We start from the raw sequence: 24,488 nt of genomic DNA on the forward strand, positions 1-24,488 counted from the left end.
GGGCCCGGGGTCCGCAGTGCCCTGGGCGCTCCTGCGTCGGGCAACGAGGCCGCACAGCAGGTGCACGCGGGCCGCTCGCCGGGACACGGGGGACCGAGCCCCAAGGGGACGCAGCTGGGGCCCGGGGCTGAGCCGGCGCGTCCGGGCCGCTCCTCGGGGCCCCACGACCCCCCCGACCCCGGTCCCCGGCCGCCCTCCTCGTCCTCGGGCCCCCCATTACCGTGCGGCCCCCAGGCCCCCGAAGTCGGAGGGGGAGGCGCTCCCAGGGGCCCGCGGATCCCGTCCAACCCCGAGGACGCTGCGGGCGACACGCACCAGGACACGAGGACCCGCAGCCTTTGACCTGAGGATTTCCATCACCTCCGCCCACCCGGGGCCCACCCGCCCCGCCGCCCGGAGGCTTCGGGCCTGGACCCGGGCGCACGCCGGGCGCGGGGGCTGCGAGGGGCGCCCCGCTGGGACCCGCGCTCCCAACACGAAGCCGGGTGGAGGCAGAGCAGAGGGCCGGCGGCCGGGCCCCCCGCGGCTCCCCCACCAGGACCCAGGGCCCTCGCCTGAGCGCTCCTGCTCCTGCTCCGGGGCTGCAACCCCAAACCCCAAACCCCGAGAAGTCCAGCTACAAAGTCACACTTTGGGGCGACAAGGTCACAGAGGGGAGACGAGTGAGTGGTAACAGGTTTGCCTACCCCTCTCCCTCCCCCTTTACTGGCCCTTTGGGAGGTGGAAGGAGCAAGCGGGAGGGCAGGACGGACCAGGCGGGCAGGAAAGGGAGGGGACCAGAAGGCTACAGACGCGGAGCCTTTACTTGGGGGATGGGGGTGTCACCCACTCCAAACGTGCTTTCTAGTCGGTTAGTTACACTAACTAGTTCACAATCTCTACGATGAGTTCTAGTTCCATCTTATTAGGGGCAGCGGGCCAACCCAAGGGGCCTTCCAGGGCTGTGCAGTGAAGAGACCCCCGCTCACACCCTTGCAGGAATGCCAGGCACCTCCCCCTGAAACCCTTAGAGCAGGTGCAGCAGCAAGACAATGGCTCAAGTCCTGGCCCAGCGCAGAGCAAGGGAATCAAAAGCCTGGGGCCCACCCAGCAATCCACCTTCTGACCAGTCCTCCAGGTGCCCCTGCCGTGCACTCCAGTGGGAGAACCACCGGCCTGGAGCACTCCGGTCAGCCTCCTGAATCCTGCGGGTACAGCCCAAGGCTCTTCCATTGGCCTCAGGGAGCAGCTGCTTGAAAATTTCTATCCTGACACAGGAGTACCCAGGCCTCTGTCAGTAGCTCTCAAAGTTCCTCAGGAGGAAAAGAAAAGACGGTGCAGAAAGTTCCATGTACGTCAGCATGAAAAAGTAATCCGTTAAAATCTAACTGTAGGCTAAATCATTTGTGATCCTCTCGGCTTCCAGTGTAGAGGTTATTCATTATTTTTGCTAAGCGAGTAAAGTTAATTTTTAATAAATTCAAGTCTCTTATCCGTAGCAGAACGTTTTTGAAAAACATTAGTCTTTCAAAAGAACAATTCTATAATGAATTAACTGCTCTTATTTCAGACTTATGTACACAGTGCACTTGTATTGATGTGTCTTGCTGTTGTGTCGTTTGAACTCAGACCCTCAACAGGAGATGACGTACCTTTTAATTTAATTCCCTATCCTTTCCCAAGATGAAGAAAAATCCTGTCCCTCCATATGCATTCCACTGCTCATCCGATCACCGGAGCAGAAAAGGGCACGAAAACTCTCCGCGGTCACCTGTCCGGCCTGCTCCGCTCTGGCAGGGGCGGACCATACACGTGTTCAGGAGACAAATTCAAACTTTTTCCAGTATCTGGGTCTTGGTTCTGGGGTGGCTCCTACACACCTTTCACTCTAACGACAGCAGAGGGCACTCAGCCTCTCAAGCGGCCAGCTGCGCCTATACTAGAACGTCCTCCCCAAGAAGCAGATACAGCTTCAGTGTACACGGGCCATCTGGCTTTGTGCCCGGTCTCCATGCCCTCTTCCTCTCAACTAACCCTCCTGCCCCAACACCCAAAAGCAGTCCAGCTGAGAGAAGTCTGGACTAATCAAATTCTCCTAAGTATAAAGAAAGTTATTTTAATACTCATAAAACACTGGCCTGCCATTAGTGTTGTAGAAACTGGAGCATATAATGGAAAATGATAAATGGTCACAGGACACCTCGCAGGAATTGGGTTACCACCCTGGACGGACTTTCAAGCTTCCAGGCTCTCGGCCAAGGGCTAATCCAAACAAAAAGGTTACTGTTTATACTGATCAGCATTACACTTCCTTTTCAAAATTTACTAGAACTGGGCAAAAAGTATAACAAATTTATACAACTTAGTAATTGTACAAACCATTAATTTAGCAAGACGATATTGGTTACAGTCACCAGAATGAAGACTCACACTGTTCACTGCCACTTCCGTGAAAAGATCAGATAAATAAGAAGTCACTGGCTCAAAGTCACAACAGAAGCTATTTAAACTTTACATACAACAGCAAAGGTCAATCTTCCACAACAGTACTGCAGACACAACCACTCAGAGGCTCTCCACGCTGCCACAGCATTACTGGAATGTTCTTCAGGGTCCATCTTCTCTCTCCAAGACCAACACTTGAACCATTAGATGTAATATAAAATAAGGAGTTCTTTATTATTTATATAAAACTTGTACATTAAAAACAATTAAGATTCAACAATTCCACGGACCCCGAGGAAGCTAAGAGCTTCTGTGGGTCTACCGAGGAGCCCTGTGTGAACGTTTCAGTCACCAACCTCCTGGCCACAGGAATGAAGCAGACTCCTCTGGGGCCATTCACGTGGCCACCTCGTGGGCTCTGAAAGCTATTCCCCTTTCACTGGGCTCCACAAGCATGCCAGGGTTTCCTGGTGACATTAAAGGGGACTACCTTCTCTGGCCCAAGTTTAAAATGTTTGATCAGTGCACAAGTTGATTTTTATTTATGTCTTAAACACTTTCAATAAACTCCTAGGATAAGAAGCTTTTATTACAACATATACAGATCTGATACAGTTCTTTACAAAAAACCACCTAGATTTTTCTGCTCAATAAATTTAAGTGTCTTTTAAGAATTAAAGTTGGCTTAGAGAAATGCTGTTTTTCTTTCAAACTTGTTTTCCACCCTCTGAGCTCTGAGAGGTCAGACTTTTGAGTTCTTGATAAAGAGAGCCACCTGTGTCTAAGCAGTATTTATTAAGAGCCCTGGTATCTGTAACGAAGGCAAAACTCTGTTTCTTAAAGCCTTAGGCTAGCAAATATGTTCTAGCAATCTAGACCAACATCTATACTTAGACAAGAAGCCTCTCTGAACAAATAGCCTGCTGAAATTAATGCGGTGATTTGTTTTCTTGACAGAGAAGGATTTAGCACTGCTTAGCACATAATTCAGTAGTTTGGGAAAAAAAGTAATTCTTCCCTTGAAGAAAGCAGGTCCTTTTCTGAAGAATCACAACGGCTACCCCATAAAGAAATCAAAATAGACCAGCACCAAATGAAGTATTAGTTTACAAAAAAATAAACTTAGCTCTTATTTCTTACAGTTCTATAACCCAGACTTAATAAATTAACTATGAAATCAGTTTGTCAGCTACAGTGTAATTTAAAAATCCATTTTCAACCATGGGGGGAAGGGAGGATGAAGAGGAGGGTCAATCTCACACTGATCATCATGAACTCCATGGATGTCAACACTTTTGGCCAGCTTGTATTCTCTTTCAGAAGTGAGCTGTAGATTACCATCTGTGAGGATTTAAAGCACGGTATCCATGTTCAGATCTTTCCAGAGAGCACGGCATGTAAAACACTACACTATTTTCAGATCTGAGAAATCTGCATAGAAAGAAGGATCCCAGACCTTTCTGAAAGAGCCAAAAACCAAGTAGTCGTCTCACAGATCATGTCTATTCATCCTCAACACAACACCGCATTGAGCTTTTTAATTCACAGATTTTATGTTAGTCCTTTAGAACCCAATGCCCACATTTCAGTTCAGAGCTGTCGGGCTATTCAAGCAGCCTTCTTAGCGCAAGTTCCTTGGAGGTCTTGTAAATTTATCTTTGACCTATGACAGAAAAAGACAGGAGATATACAAAATATCAAGGGTATAGAATTTTTTTTTTAAGGGTAGAATTTTAAGTTAGAACTATTCTATCTGTATAGTAGGGTTTTGTATGTGTATCTTAAGTATAGAGGAAACACATTAAATAAATCTTTTAAGTTTTACCTGTTGTGAATCATGTGACTTTTGACGAGATGTCCGGCTGCCAACGCTGCCATCAGTGACAACTCCCCAGCCATCACTGTACCGCACACGATCCTGGCAAGCTGCCGGGCATTCTCCCCAGGATTGTCCTTGCACGCTCCTTGAACACCTAGCATCTGCAGCCAGGGAGAGACACAGCAGGACTCAAAGTTATGGCAACAACTTCCTTTTCTACCAACTGAAATAAGAACTACGACTGCATCAGAACAGAACCTGACTCCATTGGAAGGACTCAATTTCCAAGATTTGATAGCCAGTACTGGCAATAACATACACTGCAGTGAACATAACATCCACAGCCTGGTTTGCAGGGGCACGTATTCAGAGGACATGAACATTTATTTGCTCTCTTAATCTGCTTTCTCAATGTACTAAACATATGCCTCAACATGCTTACTTGGACACACCAGGTTCGGCTGGTGAGAAGCAAAAGAATGAAAAGACCAGCTAAAATACAGATGAGTGAGAAGTGCTGTTAGGCAGAAATAAAGAACCCCAGCGAGTCAGAACTAGGCTGGAAGTCCCCAGACTGTGGGGCTGAGGTGTCATACCTGTAAACAGGCTTGCTGAGGGAGCAGGTTGGTGCCACCACCCACGGTTCCTATTTCTATAGACGGCATGGTGCAACTGATATACAAATCTTCATTTGTGGGACCACTTGCTTCCATTAAAGTAATACAGTTTGAACTGCCAACATTCTGTGCTGCATCCTGAAAAAAATAAAAATGAAGAGTATAAAACTTCTCTCACTTAGAAGTACAAGAGAGAAGTCGAGACGGGAGCCCTCACCTGTCCACAGGCAATGTAGATGGCAGTCACGATGTTTGCCGCGTGGGCATTGTAGCCTCCGATACTCCCAGCCATTGCAGAGCCTACCAGATTCTTATTAATGTTGACCTCAATCATAGCTTCTGTGGTAGTCTTTAATACCTAGCAGACAGAGTTGTGCACATTTTACATGTTCTCCTGGAAGATTCAGGGCATGTTACCCAGATCTGTCTTTTTCAGTAAAGCAAGAGAGTTTAGATATGGCCCTGTTGATGCCTTGTCCTCAATACACAGTACCAGCCCAGCGTGCTCATGTGAATGCCCCACACGCATGGGCAAGATACAACAGCCATCTTTAACATCAAGCATATGCCCATATATTCAACTTTACTTAGAACTTTAGAATCCTTTCCCCGATTTTTAACCCAATGAAAGACTGACAAAATAAATCATCCAGTCACTCACTTCTCTGACAACCTTGGCTGGAATGACAGCTTCACAAACCACAGACTTTCCTCTTCCCTCTATCCAATTTATAGCAGCAGGTTTCTTGTCAGTACAGTAGTTACCACTAACTGCTAGAATCTGCATTTCAGGAAAATGCTCATGAAGTTTTGAAAGTGCCTTCTCTGTGCCCTGTCAACAGCACAACAAAATTAAAATGCACAAAGTTATTATAGATCAGAGGCTTTATTTGCATCTAATAACACTAATGAAGTACAGTAACTATAATATTTCTAAATACAATAAATATACTTCAAAAAAAGTGAGCATAAAACAACAGCAGCTTTATTAGCCATCACAGTGATGAATTTCTTAGGTATAGACTTCTAAGGTTTCTAGGAATAAAAACAAAGTTCTTTGTAGTTCCTGATGAACGAGGACGTAAATGAAAACATAATGAGAATATGAGAATGGGAGAAGATATCTACAAAGGATTTATCAGATAAAGGGCTAGTATAAAAAATCTATAAAGAACTTACCAAACTCAACACCCAAAAAACAAATAATCTTATCAATAAATGGGCAGAGGACATGAACAGACATTTCTCCACAGACGACATAGACATGGCCAACAAACACATGAGAAAATGCTCCTCATCACTTGGTATCAGGGAAATACAAATCAAAACCACGATGAGATCCCACCTCACACCAGTGAGAATGGCTAAAATGAACTCAGGAAACAACAGATGTCGGGCGAGGATGAGAAAAGGGGAACCCTCTTGCACTGTTGGTGGGAATGCTAACTGGTGCAGTCACTCTGGAGAACAGTATGGAGCTTCCTCAAAAAGTTGAAAATAGAGCTACCCTATGACCCAGCAATTGAACTAAGCATTGATCCAAAGGATACAAACAGGGATTCAAAGGAGCAGCTACACCCCAATGTTTACCACAACAATGTCCACAACAGGCAAAGTATGGAAAGAGCCCAGATGTCCGACAGATGAATGGATAAACAAGTGGTATTACTCAGCCATCAGAAAGCATGAAATCTTGCCATTTGCAACAATGTAGATGGAACTAGGGGGTATTATGCTAATCGAGATAAACCAGAGAAAAACAAATACTGTATGATTTCGCTCATATATGGAATTTAAGAAACAAAACTGCTGAACATAGGGGAAGGGAGGGAAAAATAAATGAGATGAAAACAGGGAGGCAAACCATAAGAGAACACTGAACTCTAGGAAACAGAGGGTTGCTGGAGGGAAGGTGCAGGGGGAGGGGTAAGGGGTGATGGGCATTAACGAGGGCACCTGATGTAGTGAGCACTGGATGTTATATGCAACTGATGAATCACTAAATTCTACCCCTGAAGCTAATAATATACTCTATGTTAAATAAATTGATTATAAATTTAAAAGTTTTTAATTTAACTAAATTTAAAAATGAATTTAAAAATACTCAGTGAGGATATAATACTCATAATCATGTCACTGGGAGTAACTCAACCCATGATCAACATGTAATAAATTCCTTCTTCTAGTTATTCACATGTTACCTAAAAGCCCAAGTTACCAAGTCAATAAAGAGGAGTCAGACATAAAAGCAAATCCTGTTGTAAATGAAAGTCATTGGAAAAATGACTTACAAAAATGTAAACAAGACTTCCAATTAAATGACGTTAATTCAATCAATAACTCGTACCTCAATAACCAAAATACTTACTGGCGATTTTTTAAAAATGTGTTTTGTGGTAAAATACATGTGACCTGGAACTTACCCTCTTAACTATCTTCAAGTGTACAGGTAAGTAGTGTAAAGTACATTCACACTGTAGTGCACCCCATCTCCAGAACTCTTTTCATCTTAAAAAACAAACTCCAAACCCATTAAACAGCAACTCCCTATTTCCTTTTCTCTTCCCCACTTCTGTCTCTATGAATTGAACTAATCTAGGTGCCTCATTAGTATGAATTTACTTAGCATTTGGTCTTTTTTGTTAACCAGATTATTTAACTTAGCAAGTGATCCTCAAAAGTTCATTTAGCATATATCAGATTTTCCTATTTTAATAATGGGGTTTAAAAACATCCCATTATATGTACATACTACATTTTATTTATCCATTCATCTGTCCATGAACACTTGGGTTGCTTCTACCTTTAGGCTATTGTGAATAATGCTGCCATGAACATGGGTGTGCAAATAAGTCTCTGAAACTCTCCATTCTTCTGGGTAAATACCCAGAAGTGGATTTGCTGGATCATAATTCTATTTTTAATTTTTTAAGGAACCACTCTACTGCTTTTTGGCAACTTTTAAAACCTATGTATTTAGTCATTCTTTCTCTTTCAGAACAGTCCTTATATACAGGTAAACCACAAAATAAATCTTGCTAACCTAATGGACTTTAACACTTCACATTTGTGAATATTTGTAAATAACAAATATCAGTAGAATAAAATGTAAACCATACAGTCTTCTTATGGGGAGATAATTAAAATAAATGGACTATACACATGAACTTGGCCTCTGACATACAAGTCTTGAGGTCTCTCAAAGAGGTGAGCTTTCAAGGTTTATAGGACCACGTTAAGAAGCACTAACCCCAAGATTCTTCTCAGCCTTCTGAATAGACCCAGAGCATATATAATGCCAAGTTTAAACATATCAAATACAAACACTGGTCAAGAAATGCCTGATGAGTTATATGAATCAGTATTTAGCTTTCAATAAAAATCTTTCAATCAAGTAATCATTTGAGTAAGTAGTACATGTACATGACACAAAATTTAAAAATATAGGAGGACATAAACTGTAAGTCTGCTCCCCACTCCTATCTCCCTGACACCAGTTCCCCTCCCCTGGGTCAATCGTCTTGCAAGTTCTACTTTAGTCTATCCAGGCTCACCTTTGAAATCATGTTCATCCCCATTGCATCACCTGACCTGGACTGGAAACGGATATAAAGATTGCGACCAGCCATACTCATATGAAGTTTCTGCAGACGTGCAAATCTGTAACCAAAACCAAATATTTTTTTGATTTGTTGAGAAGATGGAAGTTACCTTAAAAATCTAGTTCCACTGATTTATTTTACACATAAGAGAATGCTCATGGAGATTACTTATTTTCTTCTTTAACTAACATTATGTTAGAACACTAATTCAACTGTCTCATACGCCCACCACACGAAGGGAAAGCTGCTGCACTCAGCCATCAGCATACACAAACTTTAAAAGTCAAAAAATAAATAAACAAACAAACAAACATATAAACTTGAACTAAATGGAGCTATCAATGGGGTGCCTGGGTGGCTCAGGTGGTTAAGCGTCCAACTCTTGACTTTCGCTCAGGTCATGACTGGGGGATCTCAGCCTCACACATCAGGCTCCATGAACTGTGAAGCCTGCTTGAGATTCTCTCTCTCCTCCTTCTGCCCCTCCCCTCACTCATACACGCACCCTCTCTCTAAAAAAAAATAATAATAAAATGAAGCTAACATTTGTACTGATTATGTTACTTTATAAATTAATTTTCTGTATTCAAAGTAAATCTACTATCCAGATATTTACTTCTATCCTGCTTGGAAAATCTTTTTTTTTTCAGGCAATTCCTCCCTATGGCAATTCTAAGTCAAAACTCATCTAGGACAAAGTAACAGTCTAATCAAAGTGAGCTTTGTAACACCAACACACAAAGAGACTAGCTCACGCTATTTTTTTCTATCTACTCGTATGGATTCATTTGAATCAACATTATGCCCCCACCGACATCCCCGTAAACCAACCACAAATATTACCTAATTTTTTTTTTTTTTTACTCATTTTGAATAAACGGTCTTAAAGGTAATATTTTGTTATGTGACCTGAAGCAGGCAGTATGTTAACAGGCTAACAGTTAGGTTTAGCAATCACAGAGGAGAACACTGACTCTGAAATAAACATAAATGCATATATAAACCCACACACATACCTGCTGGTACTGTCAAAAGCCTCCTTTATCACTGTGAACCCTTCAGGTGTCTCAAGCCAGGCCTTCACTTCTGCAGAGTCACAAGCACGGGGAAGACGTACCACCGGGCCACGAGTCATCCCATCTGCAAGGATTCGACTGCTGGCACCTCCACCAAGCTACACAGAGGATGTTACAGAAGGACATGTTAATCCTGCAAACACTTCTGCTTGTCCCAAAAGGTGTCCTTGATTGTCCCCAATCTTTTCTCATTGCCTAGCTTAAGGGCATATCATAAAAGAGGCAAATATATAAATGCCAACTTACACCTATTGCTCTGCAGCCTCTATTAGTGCTGGCCACGAGACAACCTTCTGTTGTGGCCATTGGAACCTGAAATTCTTTTCCATCCAAGCACAGAGGCCCTGCCACTCCAACAGGGATGGGCATATATCCAATAACATTTTCACAACAAGCTCCCATCACCTAAAAGGTAAAATTTGGCACCAAGTGAAAATCTGTTATTGCAAACAGCTCGTTATCAATAACTGTCTTCAAACTTAAACCTTTAGCATATTTGTCTTTTATTTACTCTTTTTTTAAAAAGATTTTATTTATTTATTTTGAGGGGTTGGTGCAAGAGAATCTCAAGCAGACTCCCTGCTGAGCTTGGAGCCAACTCAGGGCTTTACCTCATGACCTTGAGATCACCACCAGAGCTGAAACCAAGAGTTGGATGCTCAAACAAGTGAGCCACCCAGGCGCCCCTTTTATTATTCTTTAAAAGTATTTAAAAGTACTAAAATCGCAGAGTAATAACTACAAATAACAGGAAAAGTATTTTTAGTTTCTAGAATCCATAATCATTAGCAGAATACAAAACTATAGTAAAATGATTTTTTAAAAAGTTTTATAAAATGATGTACATGGGGGCACCTGGGTGGCTCAGCCAGTTAAGCGTCCACCTTTGGCTCAGATCATGATCCCAGAGTCCAGGGATCCAGTTCCATGCATCCCACGCATTTGGGCTCTCTGCTCAGCAGGGAGCATACTTCTCCTTCTCCCTCTGCCTGCTGCCCCCGCTGCTTGTGCTGTCAAATAAATAAATAAAATCTTAAAAAAAAAAAAACGATGTACATATAAAAGACTAATCAAGAAAAACTAAAAAAAGCTGAAGAAGAAAGCTGAAGAGTAAAGCTAAAAGACTAAAAAGCTACAAAGCAAACTTTCTCAAAACAAGAAAACAACATACCAAGGAGTAATTATAGTCCCTGTACGGTAGATACTGGAGAGAAGAAGGCTCTGGAAGTTTTCTGGAAAGCAACTGTCGGCGAATAGATACACCTCGTTCATGGGTTTCCATCAGAGTTTCCAACTTATAAGCTGGGATATGCTTAGCATTGACTAATTGGATGATCTCTGCATCACTAAGGAATTTTGCACCTTTCTAAAGAAATGCAAAAAAAGGGGAGGGGAGGAGTTGGTGTGAGGAGAAGGACAAAAACCTTGAAGTGCATTTCATATTCTTCATAATAAATGCATTTAATACAAACAACACTCTCAGTAGAGGAGAACCCAAAAAACATTTCTGAAGGAGATGATTTGAATAGAAATAATATCAAAATGAAAGCAAATTCTTTCTAAAAATGACACTAAACAAATGTAAAACCAAAGCAATAAATTTTGCAAAAGTTCGTAAAAAAATAAATTCAAACTTAAGATTTCAATGCTCCCCCCCAAGTTGTGTTAACTCTGTATATAGCAAGACAATTCAAGTATCACTACGCACATCAATAGGAATGAGGGAAAGTGAAAGAAAAACAAACCTGATGCTACTCTCACTCACGTGCACATAAATTAAGAATGAACCATATTAAGCAGATACGACAAAAACAATATTCACATTAAAGCCTGATTGGACTCATACGGTCATGGAGACAGAACACTCACTCACACGTCACAAAGGAAAACAAGCTTTTTCGTGGGCATCAAGCTTACTTTAAAAGCAAATTAAAAACAAAAAAAAAACTTTCTTCAGTTTTTGAAGCTTGTTTTTGAGTTAAACCTTTTCTAGGTCCCAAAACACTCAAGAATAGTGTAGTGGCTTGTCTCTCTGGCAAACAGTAATAAAGTACAAAGAGCATTGACCTCGAGCCAGTAAATCTTGGGACTCTTGATCTTAGCTTTCCATTTCCTAAGTGTATTACTTTGGGAAAGTAAGCTTCCTGGAGCCTCAGCTTTCTCTTTCTCATCTGAAAAATGGAGATAATTCCAACTATCTCACAAGGTTGTGGGAAATAAATAAATAATTTACTACCTGTAAACCACACAACACAACGCCCGGAACTTAACAGGTACTCGATAGCTAGAATTTCTTTCCTTCCTCTAATAAATAAATAAATAAATAAAACTCCTTTTCTTAGGAAAGATATAAAGCTTGAGTTAATTTTATTTTCCTCACCTCTGCATTCCCAAGTATCTGTAGACATTCTTCATTAGGCCGAGGTTCCATGGGAAGTTCAATTTCAGGTTCCTGTGTCTCTAGTTCCACCGAAGTATCAAGTAAGGAGGAGTTACCAACCACAAATGTAGCTCTGCTTGAGGTGTCAGTTTCTGCCACAAAGGGTTTTATGACCTCAACTGTTCAAGAGATCGAAAGAAATCTCACAACATGGAACATAGGTTTTGTTTTGTTTTTCCTTTCCCCCACCACACGTTGGAGACCTTGAGCCTGGTCCCAGGAGACCGTAGGAAGGATCTGAACATAAGTTTTAAAATGAACTCAACTTCTTGACAAATCAAGTGAAATAAAACAAACGAGAAATCACCTTTTCTTTCTCTGTTTATCCTTGTCTCCTCCTCTGCTGCATGGACTTTGTGGCTATTCCTGACCAGCACAGGTTCACGTCTACAACAATCATCTGGGACTTTTTTTGGGGTCACTACAGGCGATGTGATAGGGTTTTTTAATGAGAGTGTAGATTCGGTCTCAGCTTGTTCAAAGAAGATATACTTGACAGCCAGAAGGAGAGCTAAACCTAGGGTAACAACTTGTTCAATATCCATGCTGATCATTCTAAATTAAAAAAAGCAAATTAAAATGTTATTACTCAGAAATAAGAAAGGCTCAGCCTAAACTTTTAGTAACACAGAGTGCTATGATTAATAAACAAAGCAGGTCTCGGGGAACTTACTTAGAGAGATAAAACTGCCAAAGGGAAACACTTGGTTCAATTCTCTTGGACACATTTTCATCCAGTCCTAAAGAAACCCTGGAGTTTTCTGATGTACTGTTTTGAGGAGAAGGATCTGCTATCCAGCGACTATGGGCATGAACAAGAACCAAGCCTAGAGACTGAAATAAAAGGTCATGAATTATGTATCCTCTGCATGTCAACTTCTCATCCTTAGCATCTGGATAAGCAGACACTGTCTCCCATGGCTTCCCCTCAGCGTGAAAACCAAACCCTATACATACTTGCCCCATGACTAAGGCAATGGCCCCCTGAACTACTGAAAACATTGCAAACAATGGGTTTTCAAAGAGACGTCAAGTAGAGGAACTTGAAAAATCTGTTCAGAGGAGAGAGAGGAGGACCCTCAAATAAATGAGGCACAAGGAAAGAAAAAAGGTAGAGGAGCATCAATGAAAGAGACAAAAATTGCAGAAAGCTAATAGGAAGAAGAAAAAAAAGTCGAAAAGCAGAATATGACACTGGAACTAAAGATACTAAAGGAAGAAGAAAACTATATAGTTACCATAATCATCTTAACTCTCTGAGTAACAGGATTTGGTTTATTTTCTTCTTCTTCTAAAACTCGAGCAAAATGGCTCAGTTGCCAAATTGGACGACCCTCGCGGCTTTCCCGAGAAAGCTACAAAATAAACAAGTGTTACATTAGAAGGTATGGATTTTATTTATGTGAATGGATGTGATGAGAAACATTACTCTTCTGTTAATACCGTAAGTAAGAACTGCTCTTACCTCTAAAACCAAGGAAACGCAAGCTGGGAAGAAAGTCATAAACACGAAGTAGTTGGCAAGAACTGACATACAGCCAAAGCAGCACATAATCTCAAGTTGACGCACCCCTGGTTAGAGAAAAATTAAATGTATAATTAGTACAGTACATGTATTTTTGATGCTGTATACATCACAGGGACTTTTCCTCTCAGTAGACAAATATGAGAAAATATTAGTATAATACGAAGCTCTTTGCTATCTCCTGGAAGAAGAATGAGGAACTCTGAGGTGATGCCAAGCCTTAGAGCACAGAAGGAATAGCTAGCTCCCTTAAGAAAGGAGAGCTGGTCTTCTCCATCATCTCCAACCCGCACATTGCCAGGCATGGCTGCTGTACTTCACATACATCTGATAATCCCCTTTCCCCACATGGTAGCACTCTGTTTTGAAAGAATAACAAGGCCAGGCTACACTAATGAGCAAACCTCCCATTGCTGGACCCAATTCCACTCTTTACCAGAAAAGCAATGCACCTGTGGACCAAAGACTCTTTATTAAACTTACTACCAGCTATGCCATTCCTGATACAGTACCGTAATATACTGTAGAGTACTACTCAACTCAAATTTCAATGTAACCTCTACTGTATCTATTTATGCTCTTATAATTTTAGTTAATTTCACTGACCTGTTAAAAAAATTAAATAAATGCAAAGGCAACTCAAGATCCAAAATTAACAAACATCCCACTACAAAATGTTTAAGTTACCTCTTGGTAAACTTCCCAAATAGAAGGTTAACAGATTATAGAGCTGAAAAAGACCTTCGACTACCAAATCTTATTCCCTCAACATTACAAATAAACTTGAATATAAAACATATTTCTGATGCCACTCATATTAAAAATAAAAATATTTTGAAACGTAAATAAAAAGCTATTCCCTCTTATAAAACCAATGAGAATATAAAAAACTCAACAGAGTATTTTATTTTTGAATTATAATAGATCATTTGGCTAAATAACAGAAAACATATATTGTATTTTTCTTAAAATCCTACAGCATTGTATCAACTACAAAAAAAAAAATCTATGGCAATTACTCTCAAAAGTGGAAATTCAAGAGAAAGCACAACTATAACAACAAAAGCATTATTACCAGTACTTTAGAGAGTAGCCAAATGTAATCTTTTCAAACTTGAGACCACAGAAACAATACTTGACAGATGCTTTTACAACCTGGTTATCCAGTTTCCCTCTGCACAACAGCAACTACTGTTGTTGCCATATGCTCCCCTGTCATTCTTCCCCACTCCATCCCAGAACAGTCTCTCTGTGCCACTTTGCTACTACACAAAGAAACAGCATCAATCTATATACTTCCAAGTTAAGACTTCTTTCTTTTTAGTGGGTTTCCAAAGGGTTACTTCCTTGTTAATATGTTATACCTGTCTTTTTCTACCCTAAGCCAAATCCCTAATTATACCATTTCTGTATAGCTGTATATGCCTCCTAACTGGCTTCTCCAACTATAAATCTGTCTACTTCTCTGACTCAGCATGCTAAAATTCATCATCCTACTCTCCACATCAGTTTCAAATGAATAATCCTTGGTTTCATGGCCTACTACCAGTTTCTGACTAATCTTCTTCACCTTCCTATATACTCCTTTGTTTGAATAAAATCACATAGGTATGCTTTCACCCAATCAAAAACATTTTTCTTCATGGTGGTGGTGGTTATATAACTACCTTTGTCAAATCCAAGACTATACCTCAGAAGTAGATTTTAAGGAATGTTCATTTTGAAAAATATTTAAAATGCCTTCTTTGCTAAATGTTGAGAGATTTAAAAAAATAATAATAATAAATTTATGTTTCTCAGAAAGAAATATATTTAATATACTACCTAGTGAAGAGACCTCAACTAATAATGACAACTAACTACTTTCATCAAAACTAGATAATTTACTTTGAAAGAATGAAGCCCTTTAATGAGGACACTCAGATACCAGGAAACAGACTAGAATGGTAATTATAAAGGGTAGCTACCTGAGAAAGCCATAAAGTCTAGTCTTAATGATTAGGAAACCTTAACAACAGCATGATATATTCATTCTGGAAAATTTCCAAACCAGGCCACAATTTTTGTCCTACATAACAGAGTCCTATGTCTGATATTTAACATCTCTCAACTCTCCAATTAAAGATTAAGAAACATGTGTTGAGATTAATGCTAGGTACTCAGTAATACTGCATACCGTCTGATTAAATCTTCCAGAACAGCCTATTAGGTGGATCTAACATAGATCCGGCCCACTCCTGACTCTTGCACTATCTCCTACATGACAATTAAAACACAAGCAACCAAGTCACTAATTTAGTCTGGGCAATAGCAGGAGCTGGAAGGTGCTTTCCAGATGAGACCTAGAACACAATTTTGATTAAAACTAAACAAAAACCAAAAACAAACACTACAAAGTCATCAAAGCAATGGTGCATAGAAAGAGAAGGTAACAATAGTGAAAAATAAATTAGTAACCTGCTACTAAATTTTCACAAAAGCAGACAGACATAAGGTCAGATAAACCCACATACTCATTCAATTAAAACCTTTTAAGAATAACATCAGACTTTAAGAATTTAAGAATTAAGAATAATCAATGCAGTCTAAGATATTTTTCTTTCCCTTCATCTACAAACTTATTTCAAAATATATTAAAAGGGACTCCTGGGTGGCTTAGCGGTTTAGCGCCTGCCTTCAGCCCAGGGTGTGATCTCAGAGTCCCAGGATTGGACTGATGAGTCCCACATCAGGCTCCCTCCATGGGGCCTGCTTTTCCCTTTGCCTATGTCTCTACCTCTTTCTCTCTTTCTGTGTCTCTCATGAATAAATAAATAAAATCTTTAAAATATATATATATTAAAAATCGCTTACAAACCTGACATGGTACCAACTCCAATCACCAGACACTCTACAAGAGCATCAAGGGTGAACGTGGGACCTAAAATTGCCATTCCACGAGCAATATTTTCCCGTACTTCATCCTAAAAATACAGACGAAACATAGCAATGAGGGTAAGGTACAAAACAACTTTTACAAACGTTAGAGAGCATCCTAGGGCCTCCACTAAAATCTAATTTGCTATACGATGAGTAAAATAGACAATGTAAAACCACTAACAGGCATTCCAGATGTAAAGAATTAAGAAAAAGGTCATATACAGTGCCCTGCTTTTCCTTTCCACTGAGTGAGATGCGTCCTGGGAAGACTGCTTTGAGGCAGTGCATCATTCCTGCCAGTTAAGTACCTCATAATGAAATACTACAACATTTTATATTTGGCTACCACTGACAGTTCTTAGTTGCAAATTTTGTGAGACCTTCTTAATACTATGAAACCTAAACCATATTTTTGTCAACATGCTCAAGTGGTCAAGATATTCATCAAATACATCATCAAGGCAGAATTACACGCTGTTTTATTCTCAGGTACTCTGATGCAAGATTATTAAAAACTTTAGTTTATTAAACTTTAGTGACTCATGAACACTAAGATAAAACTTCAGATGGAAAATGTTGGTGTTAATACTAGAGTTTTAGGGATCCCTGGGTGGCGCAGCGGTTTGGCGCCTGCCTTTGGCCCAGGGCGCGATCCTGGAGACCCTGGATTGAGTCCCACGTTGGGCTCCCGGTGCATGGAGCCTGCTTCTCTCTCTGCCTCTCTCTCTCTCTCTCTGACTCCCTGCCTCTCTCTCTCTCTCTCTCTCTCTCTCTATCATAAATAAATAAAAATTTAAAAAAAAAAATACTAAAGTTTTAGAAATAAATCTACCAATGGAGACTCTCTTCCATTACATCCTGTCCTGTTCTGATAGTTTCAGTAGGTAGATGCTCTTACTTATCCAAAAGTCTTACTACTTTAATTTCTAAAGTCTTAGAGTAGGAAAATGGGGGAAGATTCCAAATTCCAGAAGCTATAGAATTATAATTAAGTTGTTAGGTTAATGGGACAGTTCTTAGGGCACCTAAAAAGACCGTCTTAAGACTTGACAAACTAACTTAAAACTGTGGACAACTCCTGAATCTTGAACTAGGAAGAAACTACTAATGCTTCCTATTACTGTGAATAAACTGAAAAAAAAGGAGTATTATTAAATTCATATCTTAAAAATAATACTTACCTGTGAGTTGGAACTGAGGGCAAATTTTGCTAGAGCACTTGCTCTGGAAAGGTCAATCAGAAGTAGGAAGAAGGGTAAAGCTTCACTGGAAAAAAAATAAATAAATAAAGATGACCAGGTACATTTAATAGGAAAAAAATGTGGCTTAAAAATGCTTTCTAAAATAAAACAACCGCCTCATACTTTAGCATGTGTACCTTTTCTGCAGCCCAAAAGATACACCTTCTCCTGACTCCCCTTTGACATCCTCAAAGCTAAACATATGCATTGCTCAAAATATTTATGTTAAAAATGTAATATATACATATATATTTTTTAAGATTTTATTTACTTATTCATAAGAGACAGAGAGAGAGAGGCAGAGACACAGGCAGAAGGAGAAGCAGGCTCCCCACTAGGAACATGATGGAGGACTCAATCCCGGAATTCCTGGATCACACCCTGAGCCTAAGGCAAACGCTGAGGCACCCAGGCATCCCAAAATTGTAAATATATTTACACAGAAACACCTTTTGATAATTTGATAGCAAAATATCATCCTAAGTAAAAAATATATCTTTGAATTGCATGGGGAAAAGAAGTGAAATATATTTAATTTTTTTCTTTAATCACTATTTATGGAAGGATAAACTGAACAAGCTTTCTGGAGACAGCTGGCAATAACAGCACTCTGAAAACTTACACAGCCATGGTCTCACTCCTAGAATATATCCTAAGATTGAATATGAACACAAGTTTAGCCACAGAGACATTCATCAGTGTTATTAATAGAGGAACTTAAATAACCTAACAATCTAATCCTAAAGCATTAATGAACTATAAGATATTATACAAGGGAATACTAGACAACCATTACAAATAATTAATTTAGCATTAAGAACATGCAAAGATGGTGAGAACTATTACTAGGCATAAAGAAGTTATAAAGGCATAAAGAAGTCATACGATCTCAGAATTTTTAAGCATAAAAAACATGAGAAAGGATATATACCAAAATGTTAAAAATTATTAGCATTAGCTAAATGAAGGAATGAAAAATTTCCCCATATTTCTTATAAACTTTTGAAAACGTATATATTATAATACTGTATAGCTTGAGGAAGAACAGTTCTTAATAATATATATTCTGAAAAAAAAATATTTATCTTTTAAATACTTACTTCAAGCCTGTCAATTCTTTATCTAAGAAATGAATGACAACTGTACTGAACACAAAACTTGAAAAAATTGTGAAGAGGCCAGCAATACCTAAAATGACAAAATTCAAACTGAAAAAAATCATCCTTTGTTACAAAAATAACAACATACAGTCCTATAAAATATTCTGAAAGAATGTATTATTTTCTCCAGATTCTTATGATCTCAAATATTAGGATGTTTACTTCCATAAGGAATCCACTGAATGCATGCAGTGCACAGTAAGCAATATCCATGTTTCCATATGTAGGATTTGAACAAAGAAAAATATGTACTTCCATAGCAAATTAAAAATTTGACGGAACAAAGAAGTTAAATGTATAAAATGATTACCCAAAATATATTTTGATCCAAGTTGACGTAAATTCTGGAACTGGAAGTAAATATACAGGATTGCTATGCATCGTGTTATTGTCAGAATTATAATATCACTGCTTAAAACATCCTATTGGAAGAGACAGAAAAAAGCAGCTTTACCTTTTAAAATAAGTAAGAATTTTTATTTTGTATGCATCACTAGTTTATAATATCACGATAATACAAATATAGGCACAAGTCAAATAAAAATATTAAATACGCAAATAAAAAATTAAACCCAATTTTTAGAAAATCCACTGTTTAAAGCCAATCATTTTTCTGTTAATCACTTTTAAAGCTATTATTTTCTCAAGTAAAGTCAACTACACTCATTTTATGCAGAAAAGGCAAAAAGCGTATTTCCAAACAAAAAGTAAATGGAAACGAGGTAAGTTCATGAATACTAAAGATAAAGATTTTATTTGTAATTTTTTTTTTATTATAGGGTCACCAAGAGGAAGATACTCTTCAGAAACTGAAAATGTGATTTAATTAATTTCACAAACCTCTTCAAACTTTGGACACTCATAATTCCAACCACAGATCTTATCGTTACCAGTAAACATGTTCATGGACATCATACAGATGGTCAGTGTCACTGTCCCCACTATTACTTCCCAAGGATGGGAGGCCACAAAAAGGCCGTGCATTCGGAAAAGTCTTGACAACATTGTAGCTACAGAATCCTTGGATCCTGGAAGGAATATCAAGTGTGAATATTTAGTACAAAGCTCACTGTATTTTTAGGAAAAGATTTTAAGATTTTGCATTGTAAACCCTGCTTTTGTAGGCACAGTATCTTATATATATGAATAATATTCTTTGATAGTGTTCCTTATTAGTTATGGAAAATAATTACAAAATTAAAATAAGAGGACTCTGATATTATTTTACTCACAAAACTTAAATCCTCTATTAGTCACTAGCAACCAACTTAAAAACTAGCTATTTCTTACAAGTTGTATGAATTTAAGCATTTATGATGAAACCAAATAAATTTCTCAGCCCACAACATTATCTGAGCCAAGGAGGACAGCAATAAAGCAGAAAAAAGAAGTGAGAAACAAATACTCACATTTGTTTTCTAATTACCATTATCCTGGTATAAAATGCCCACGGGCACCCTCTATATTCTCCACATTCTGGTTACCCAAAAGGCAAATACCAATCTACATGTTAAGTATCCTCCTCAAAAGCAGGGGTCCATTACACTTTTCCATACCAGCTAATATATGGCATAATGTTAGTAGCAAAAGGTTGTTTAATAAAACTTCCTACTGCTGTTTTCACCAGAGAAAGTCTTTCTCCAAATTTTACAGCTAATAAAATGCCACAACAGTACTGGAAGAAGAGGATGGCTGGCCAAAATGGGTATCTATTACATTCAAAAATTCCCCACAGACCATACAGGTAATTTTTTTTAAAATTTATTTGAAAGAAAGAGAGAGAGCGCACACACAGGAGGAGGGGCAGAGAGAGAGAAAAATCCCAAGCAGACTCCCTGCTGGGCACGGAGCCTGGCATTGGGCTTGATCCCAGGACCCTGAGATCACACCACCTGAGCTGAAATCAAGAACTGGATGTTTAACCAACTGAGCCACCTAGGCGCCCTTGGAGAATAATTCTGATCTAACGACCACCAGAACTAAACTTTCCCGTGTCTGTTGGCTAAATTACAATAATTTCGATATTCTGATTTTAAAAAAAAAAAACCTGATATAGCCACTGGTCTCTAATACAGGAACATGTAAGCCTTCTTATACTAAATTTAATGCTTACAATAAGCATATTTAACTACCCATAGAAATCTATTTCAAATTAAGGTTTAGGGGATCCCTGGGTGGCTCAGCGGTTTAGCGCCGCCTTCAGATCAGGGCGTGATCCCGGAGACCCGGGATGGAGTCACCCGTCAGGCTCCCTGCATGGAGCCTGCTTCTCCCTCTGCCTGTGTCTCTGCCTCTCTCTCTCTCTCTGTCTCTCATGAATAAAAAAATAAAATCTTTAAAAAAAAAAAAAAGGTTTAAAAAGTAAGGCTACTGATTTGACACACTAGCAGGAATTCTGATGAATCTTATGTTTGTGGTAATAACTATGAAAATGACTCACTTAACTGAAAACAGAAAATTAAAGGCAACAAATGAAAAGAAAGTTAATTATTCTATCTAAAGGGTTAAGGGAAAGAAAATAAGAGTAGCTTTTAGGAACCAAAGCAATTCCTGAGCATCATCCCCCCACTGTGTCACCTGATATGCTCCCCATTTCAGCTGCACCAGGCCAGGGACAGCTGGCTTTCCCATTGCAGGTGACAATCTTTCATTGGATCAATTGAATCATGAAATCAATTTTGTAAGAACATTGTTTAATAAAATAAAATAGAAAAAAATAGCTGTAGGTAAGACTTTAGTATGGGTAGATATCATTTCTTGAAACTTGATGTTCAACTATACATACATAGTTGAGTGTATATAGTTCCAATATAACATATACTACTTACTGTGTGTCTCAATTTTAAAAGGCTGGCAGTCACTAATATCTATAAATGTGGCATGCATCTGCCTGTGCTTATTCGTGCTTTTCAACCCTCCTCCCTGAGTCTTGTTCCTCATTTTATCCTCCAGAACCTTGCACCCACATACAGCAGTTGGTCAACAAATACCTGCTTAATTAAAAATAAACTCATAAACTACAGTAACATGTATTTTATTGACCCATCTTAAAATACACCTAAAAATGACTTTAAGTCAACAAAAGATAAATATAACTGCCCACCTGCTAACACACACCTCCCCCCCACCCCACCCCCACCCCGTTTAAAGGCTGAATGCAGACCATTCAGGGAACATATTAAAGGAGAATGGGGTAGGGAAGAGAGGCTACAGTCTAAACACTGTTTTTGAAAGTGAATAACAAAAATAGTTTCTATTAAATGAGTAGAGACTCGGACTTAAAATAATGTAGAGTATGAGTCACATCTTAGATTTGAATCCTACTTCATTACAACCAAAAGCCTCATAATAGCCTAGATTTTCAGGATAGTTTTCTATCACATAATATCCTTCTTATATTTAAAAAACAAAAACTGTGCTCGCTTTAGCAGCACATATACTAAAATTAAAAACCAAAAACCAAAACCAAACTGGTCTAAAGGATCAACTAGTACTGATGTTCCAGAAAATGAATCAACTAAAAATACATATCAACACTAGATCAAAATGAGTCTCTAACATCCTCTCCCCGCCAAAAAAACTCTCAAAACTCTGAACTTAGAGTATTGCCTATTAAGTCAATGTATTCTTCAGTATTAAAAAGCTAATTCAATTGAATTAAAATCTGAGCTTGCTACCAGGAAGGCACCCCAATTTGATCACAAATTGGTTATCATGAACCCATAATTATGTATTAGGCACATAATGTTGTCCCTTTAAATGATATCATGGTAGCACCGTCCATTCTGGTATCTGGTAGCACTGTCACTTCTTTCCTAGATATGAACTCATCTTTGCAACATTCAGAAAAAAAATTGCGTATGATCCTGTGAACCAGTCCCAAAAGCAGAGAAGCTCAACTATTTGGAAATACAAACTCAGTAAGAGGATGTATGAGGTGTGTCTAAAGCAACCATAATTGTACACCATCTCATCTTTCAGGAGCACCCTCCCCATTTCCCTGTGGTTATGCAAAGTATTTAAATGCCAAAGAATCTAGTCTTCCACCTTCATCAGCAGTTGCAAGTGGCATAAGCAGGCTACAGGACAGCACCTGCAAATTCAATGGACACTATTTAGGCCACGCTGAAGTAAAAACATTTTACTTTAAAAAAAAAAAATCAAACTCAATAGGCAATGTATGCCCGGCTTACGCACACTGAAATAGGCCACAAACCTTTCACAGATCCTTCAAAAGTAAAGATGATTTAAATCCAATGGAATCCTCAAACTCCAATCCCGGATGTTACAGAAACCACCTACCATGGCCAAATGCAGAAAAGAATGCTTTGGCATCCACCTCCATCTCTCTCCTCCCACCTCGCACTCCTTTTGTGTCACACGTTCTAGTATTTGATTACACATCTTTCAAATTAATTGCTGTGTACATTTTCTCTGAAGCCAAGAACCATGTCTTACATTGAGTCATTTTTAGTTCCAACAGGATCTAGCATTCTGATGCTCAACCTAGTATCCTAGGGGGGAAAATCTTGCACTGGAAATCAGGAAACCTGGATTCTACACCCAATTCTATTACATGCTTGTAAGTCCTATCTTCATTTCTGTGAGTCACATCTCTATTCACTTACTAAGCTACAGCTCCAAAGTTATTTGACAAAGTATTAAGTGTAAAACCTTGGGAAACTGCTACTTCTGTGAGATTTTTTTTTTTTTTAAGGTCAAATTTCAAATACCTGCAATTGCATATGGGTCAACCTAAATAGTTACCGATGTGCAGGTAGTTAACCAAACGTGGCTTAAAAAGCACATCACACAAGAATAAAAAAGAGCGTGCGGCCTCCCATCACACGCTGCGTCCTGAAAGGCTCACGCCACGCGCGGCACTCGGTATGTTAACGATTCATCTTTGCACATTTTTTTTTTAACCTTCACGTTACAAAATCCCATTTGTCCTCACTACCAAGTTTACCACAAATCCTGGAAAGCCACAACAAAGCGGGTGGATCCCACCGTGCGCCAGGCCTTTGCCGGATCACCTCTAAACCAGAAAACGTCTTTCGCTGCGCGGGGAGCGGCAAACGCCGCATCCTCCGCCTTAGGAGGCTGAAGGCGCGACTACGGGGCCCGGCGGGAGCTGCCCACGACCCTCCCCACGCGCCTGCACCCGCGCCCGGGACGCGGAAGCCCTCAGGCGGGGGGGCGGAGGGCGAGCGGGGCCCCGAAGTCCCCGGGCCAGCCTCCCCCACGAACTGCCGGCCCCGAGGACCCCGCCGGGGCGCCCACGTCCACGCCCTCGGGCCCCGACGGCGACCGCGGCCCGGCAGGAGGCCGCGCCTCAAGGACGCCTCCCGCCTGGCTCAGCGGGGCCGCCGCCCGGGGCCGGGGGAGAGCTGACCCCGCCGTCCCCGGCCCTGACCCCGCCGCCCCCGGCCCCGGCCCCGGCCCCGACCCCGGCCCTCCGGCCCCCCGGCCCCCCGGCCCTGACCCCGCCGCCGCCGCCGCCGCCTCACCTCCGGGTCCCACTGGAGGCTCCGGCCGTCTCAGCGACCGCGACGCGAAGCGGAAGGAACCTCCGCACACGCAGCCTCGGGCCGGCGCGGCCCGCGACCAATGAGCGAGGATCGTCCGATCGCCCCGCCAATGGCCGCGGCGCCGCTCGGCCTCC

The 24,488-nt window shown here is 40.3% G+C and overlaps 1 protein-coding gene and 1 long non-coding RNA gene across 4 annotated transcripts; one reads left to right on the plus strand and one right to left on the minus strand.

Moving 5' to 3' along the window:
- The first annotated feature begins 93 nt into the window (after nt 1-93).
- On the plus strand, nt 94-3,414 carry LOC144295643 (uncharacterized). The gene is made up of 2 exons (XR_013362711.1): nt 94-662; nt 979-3,414. It is a non-coding gene; the product is annotated as an uncharacterized LOC144295643 (long non-coding RNA).
- Nucleotides 2,288-24,488, minus strand: HMGCR (3-hydroxy-3-methylglutaryl-CoA reductase). Of its 3 annotated transcripts, XM_077867916.1 has the most exons (21): nt 24,334-24,431; nt 22,871-22,916; nt 19,664-19,851; nt 19,134-19,245; nt 18,764-18,851; nt 17,604-17,688; nt 16,361-16,466; nt 13,444-13,550; nt 13,217-13,333; nt 12,652-12,812; nt 12,286-12,533; nt 11,919-12,097; nt 10,710-10,904; nt 9,785-9,943; nt 9,479-9,636; nt 8,415-8,520; nt 5,522-5,692; nt 5,078-5,218; nt 4,840-4,998; nt 4,250-4,404; nt 2,288-4,087 (listed from the first exon to the last, which is right to left on the minus strand). In XM_077867916.1, the coding sequence occupies exons 2-21, from the start codon at nt 22,893-22,895 to the stop codon at nt 4,033-4,035; spliced, it is 2,715 nt and encodes a 904-aa protein (XP_077724042.1). In that variant the 5' UTR covers nt 22,896-22,916; nt 24,334-24,431; the 3' UTR covers nt 2,288-4,032. The 3 variants fall into 3 exon arrangements, with proteins under 3 accessions (XP_077724042.1, XP_077724052.1, XP_077724031.1); XM_077867926.1 differs by lacking the exon at nt 22,871-22,916 and having other exon boundaries at nt 24,334-24,488; XM_077867905.1 differs by lacking the exons at nt 22,871-22,916; nt 24,334-24,431 and adding an exon at nt 21,652-21,787.

The sequence above is a fragment of the Canis aureus genome, chromosome 2 (genome assembly GCF_053574225.1).
Source record: "Canis aureus isolate CA01 chromosome 2, VMU_Caureus_v.1.0, whole genome shotgun sequence".
In the NCBI taxonomy this organism is placed as follows: Eukaryota; Metazoa; Chordata; class Mammalia; order Carnivora; family Canidae; genus Canis; species Canis aureus.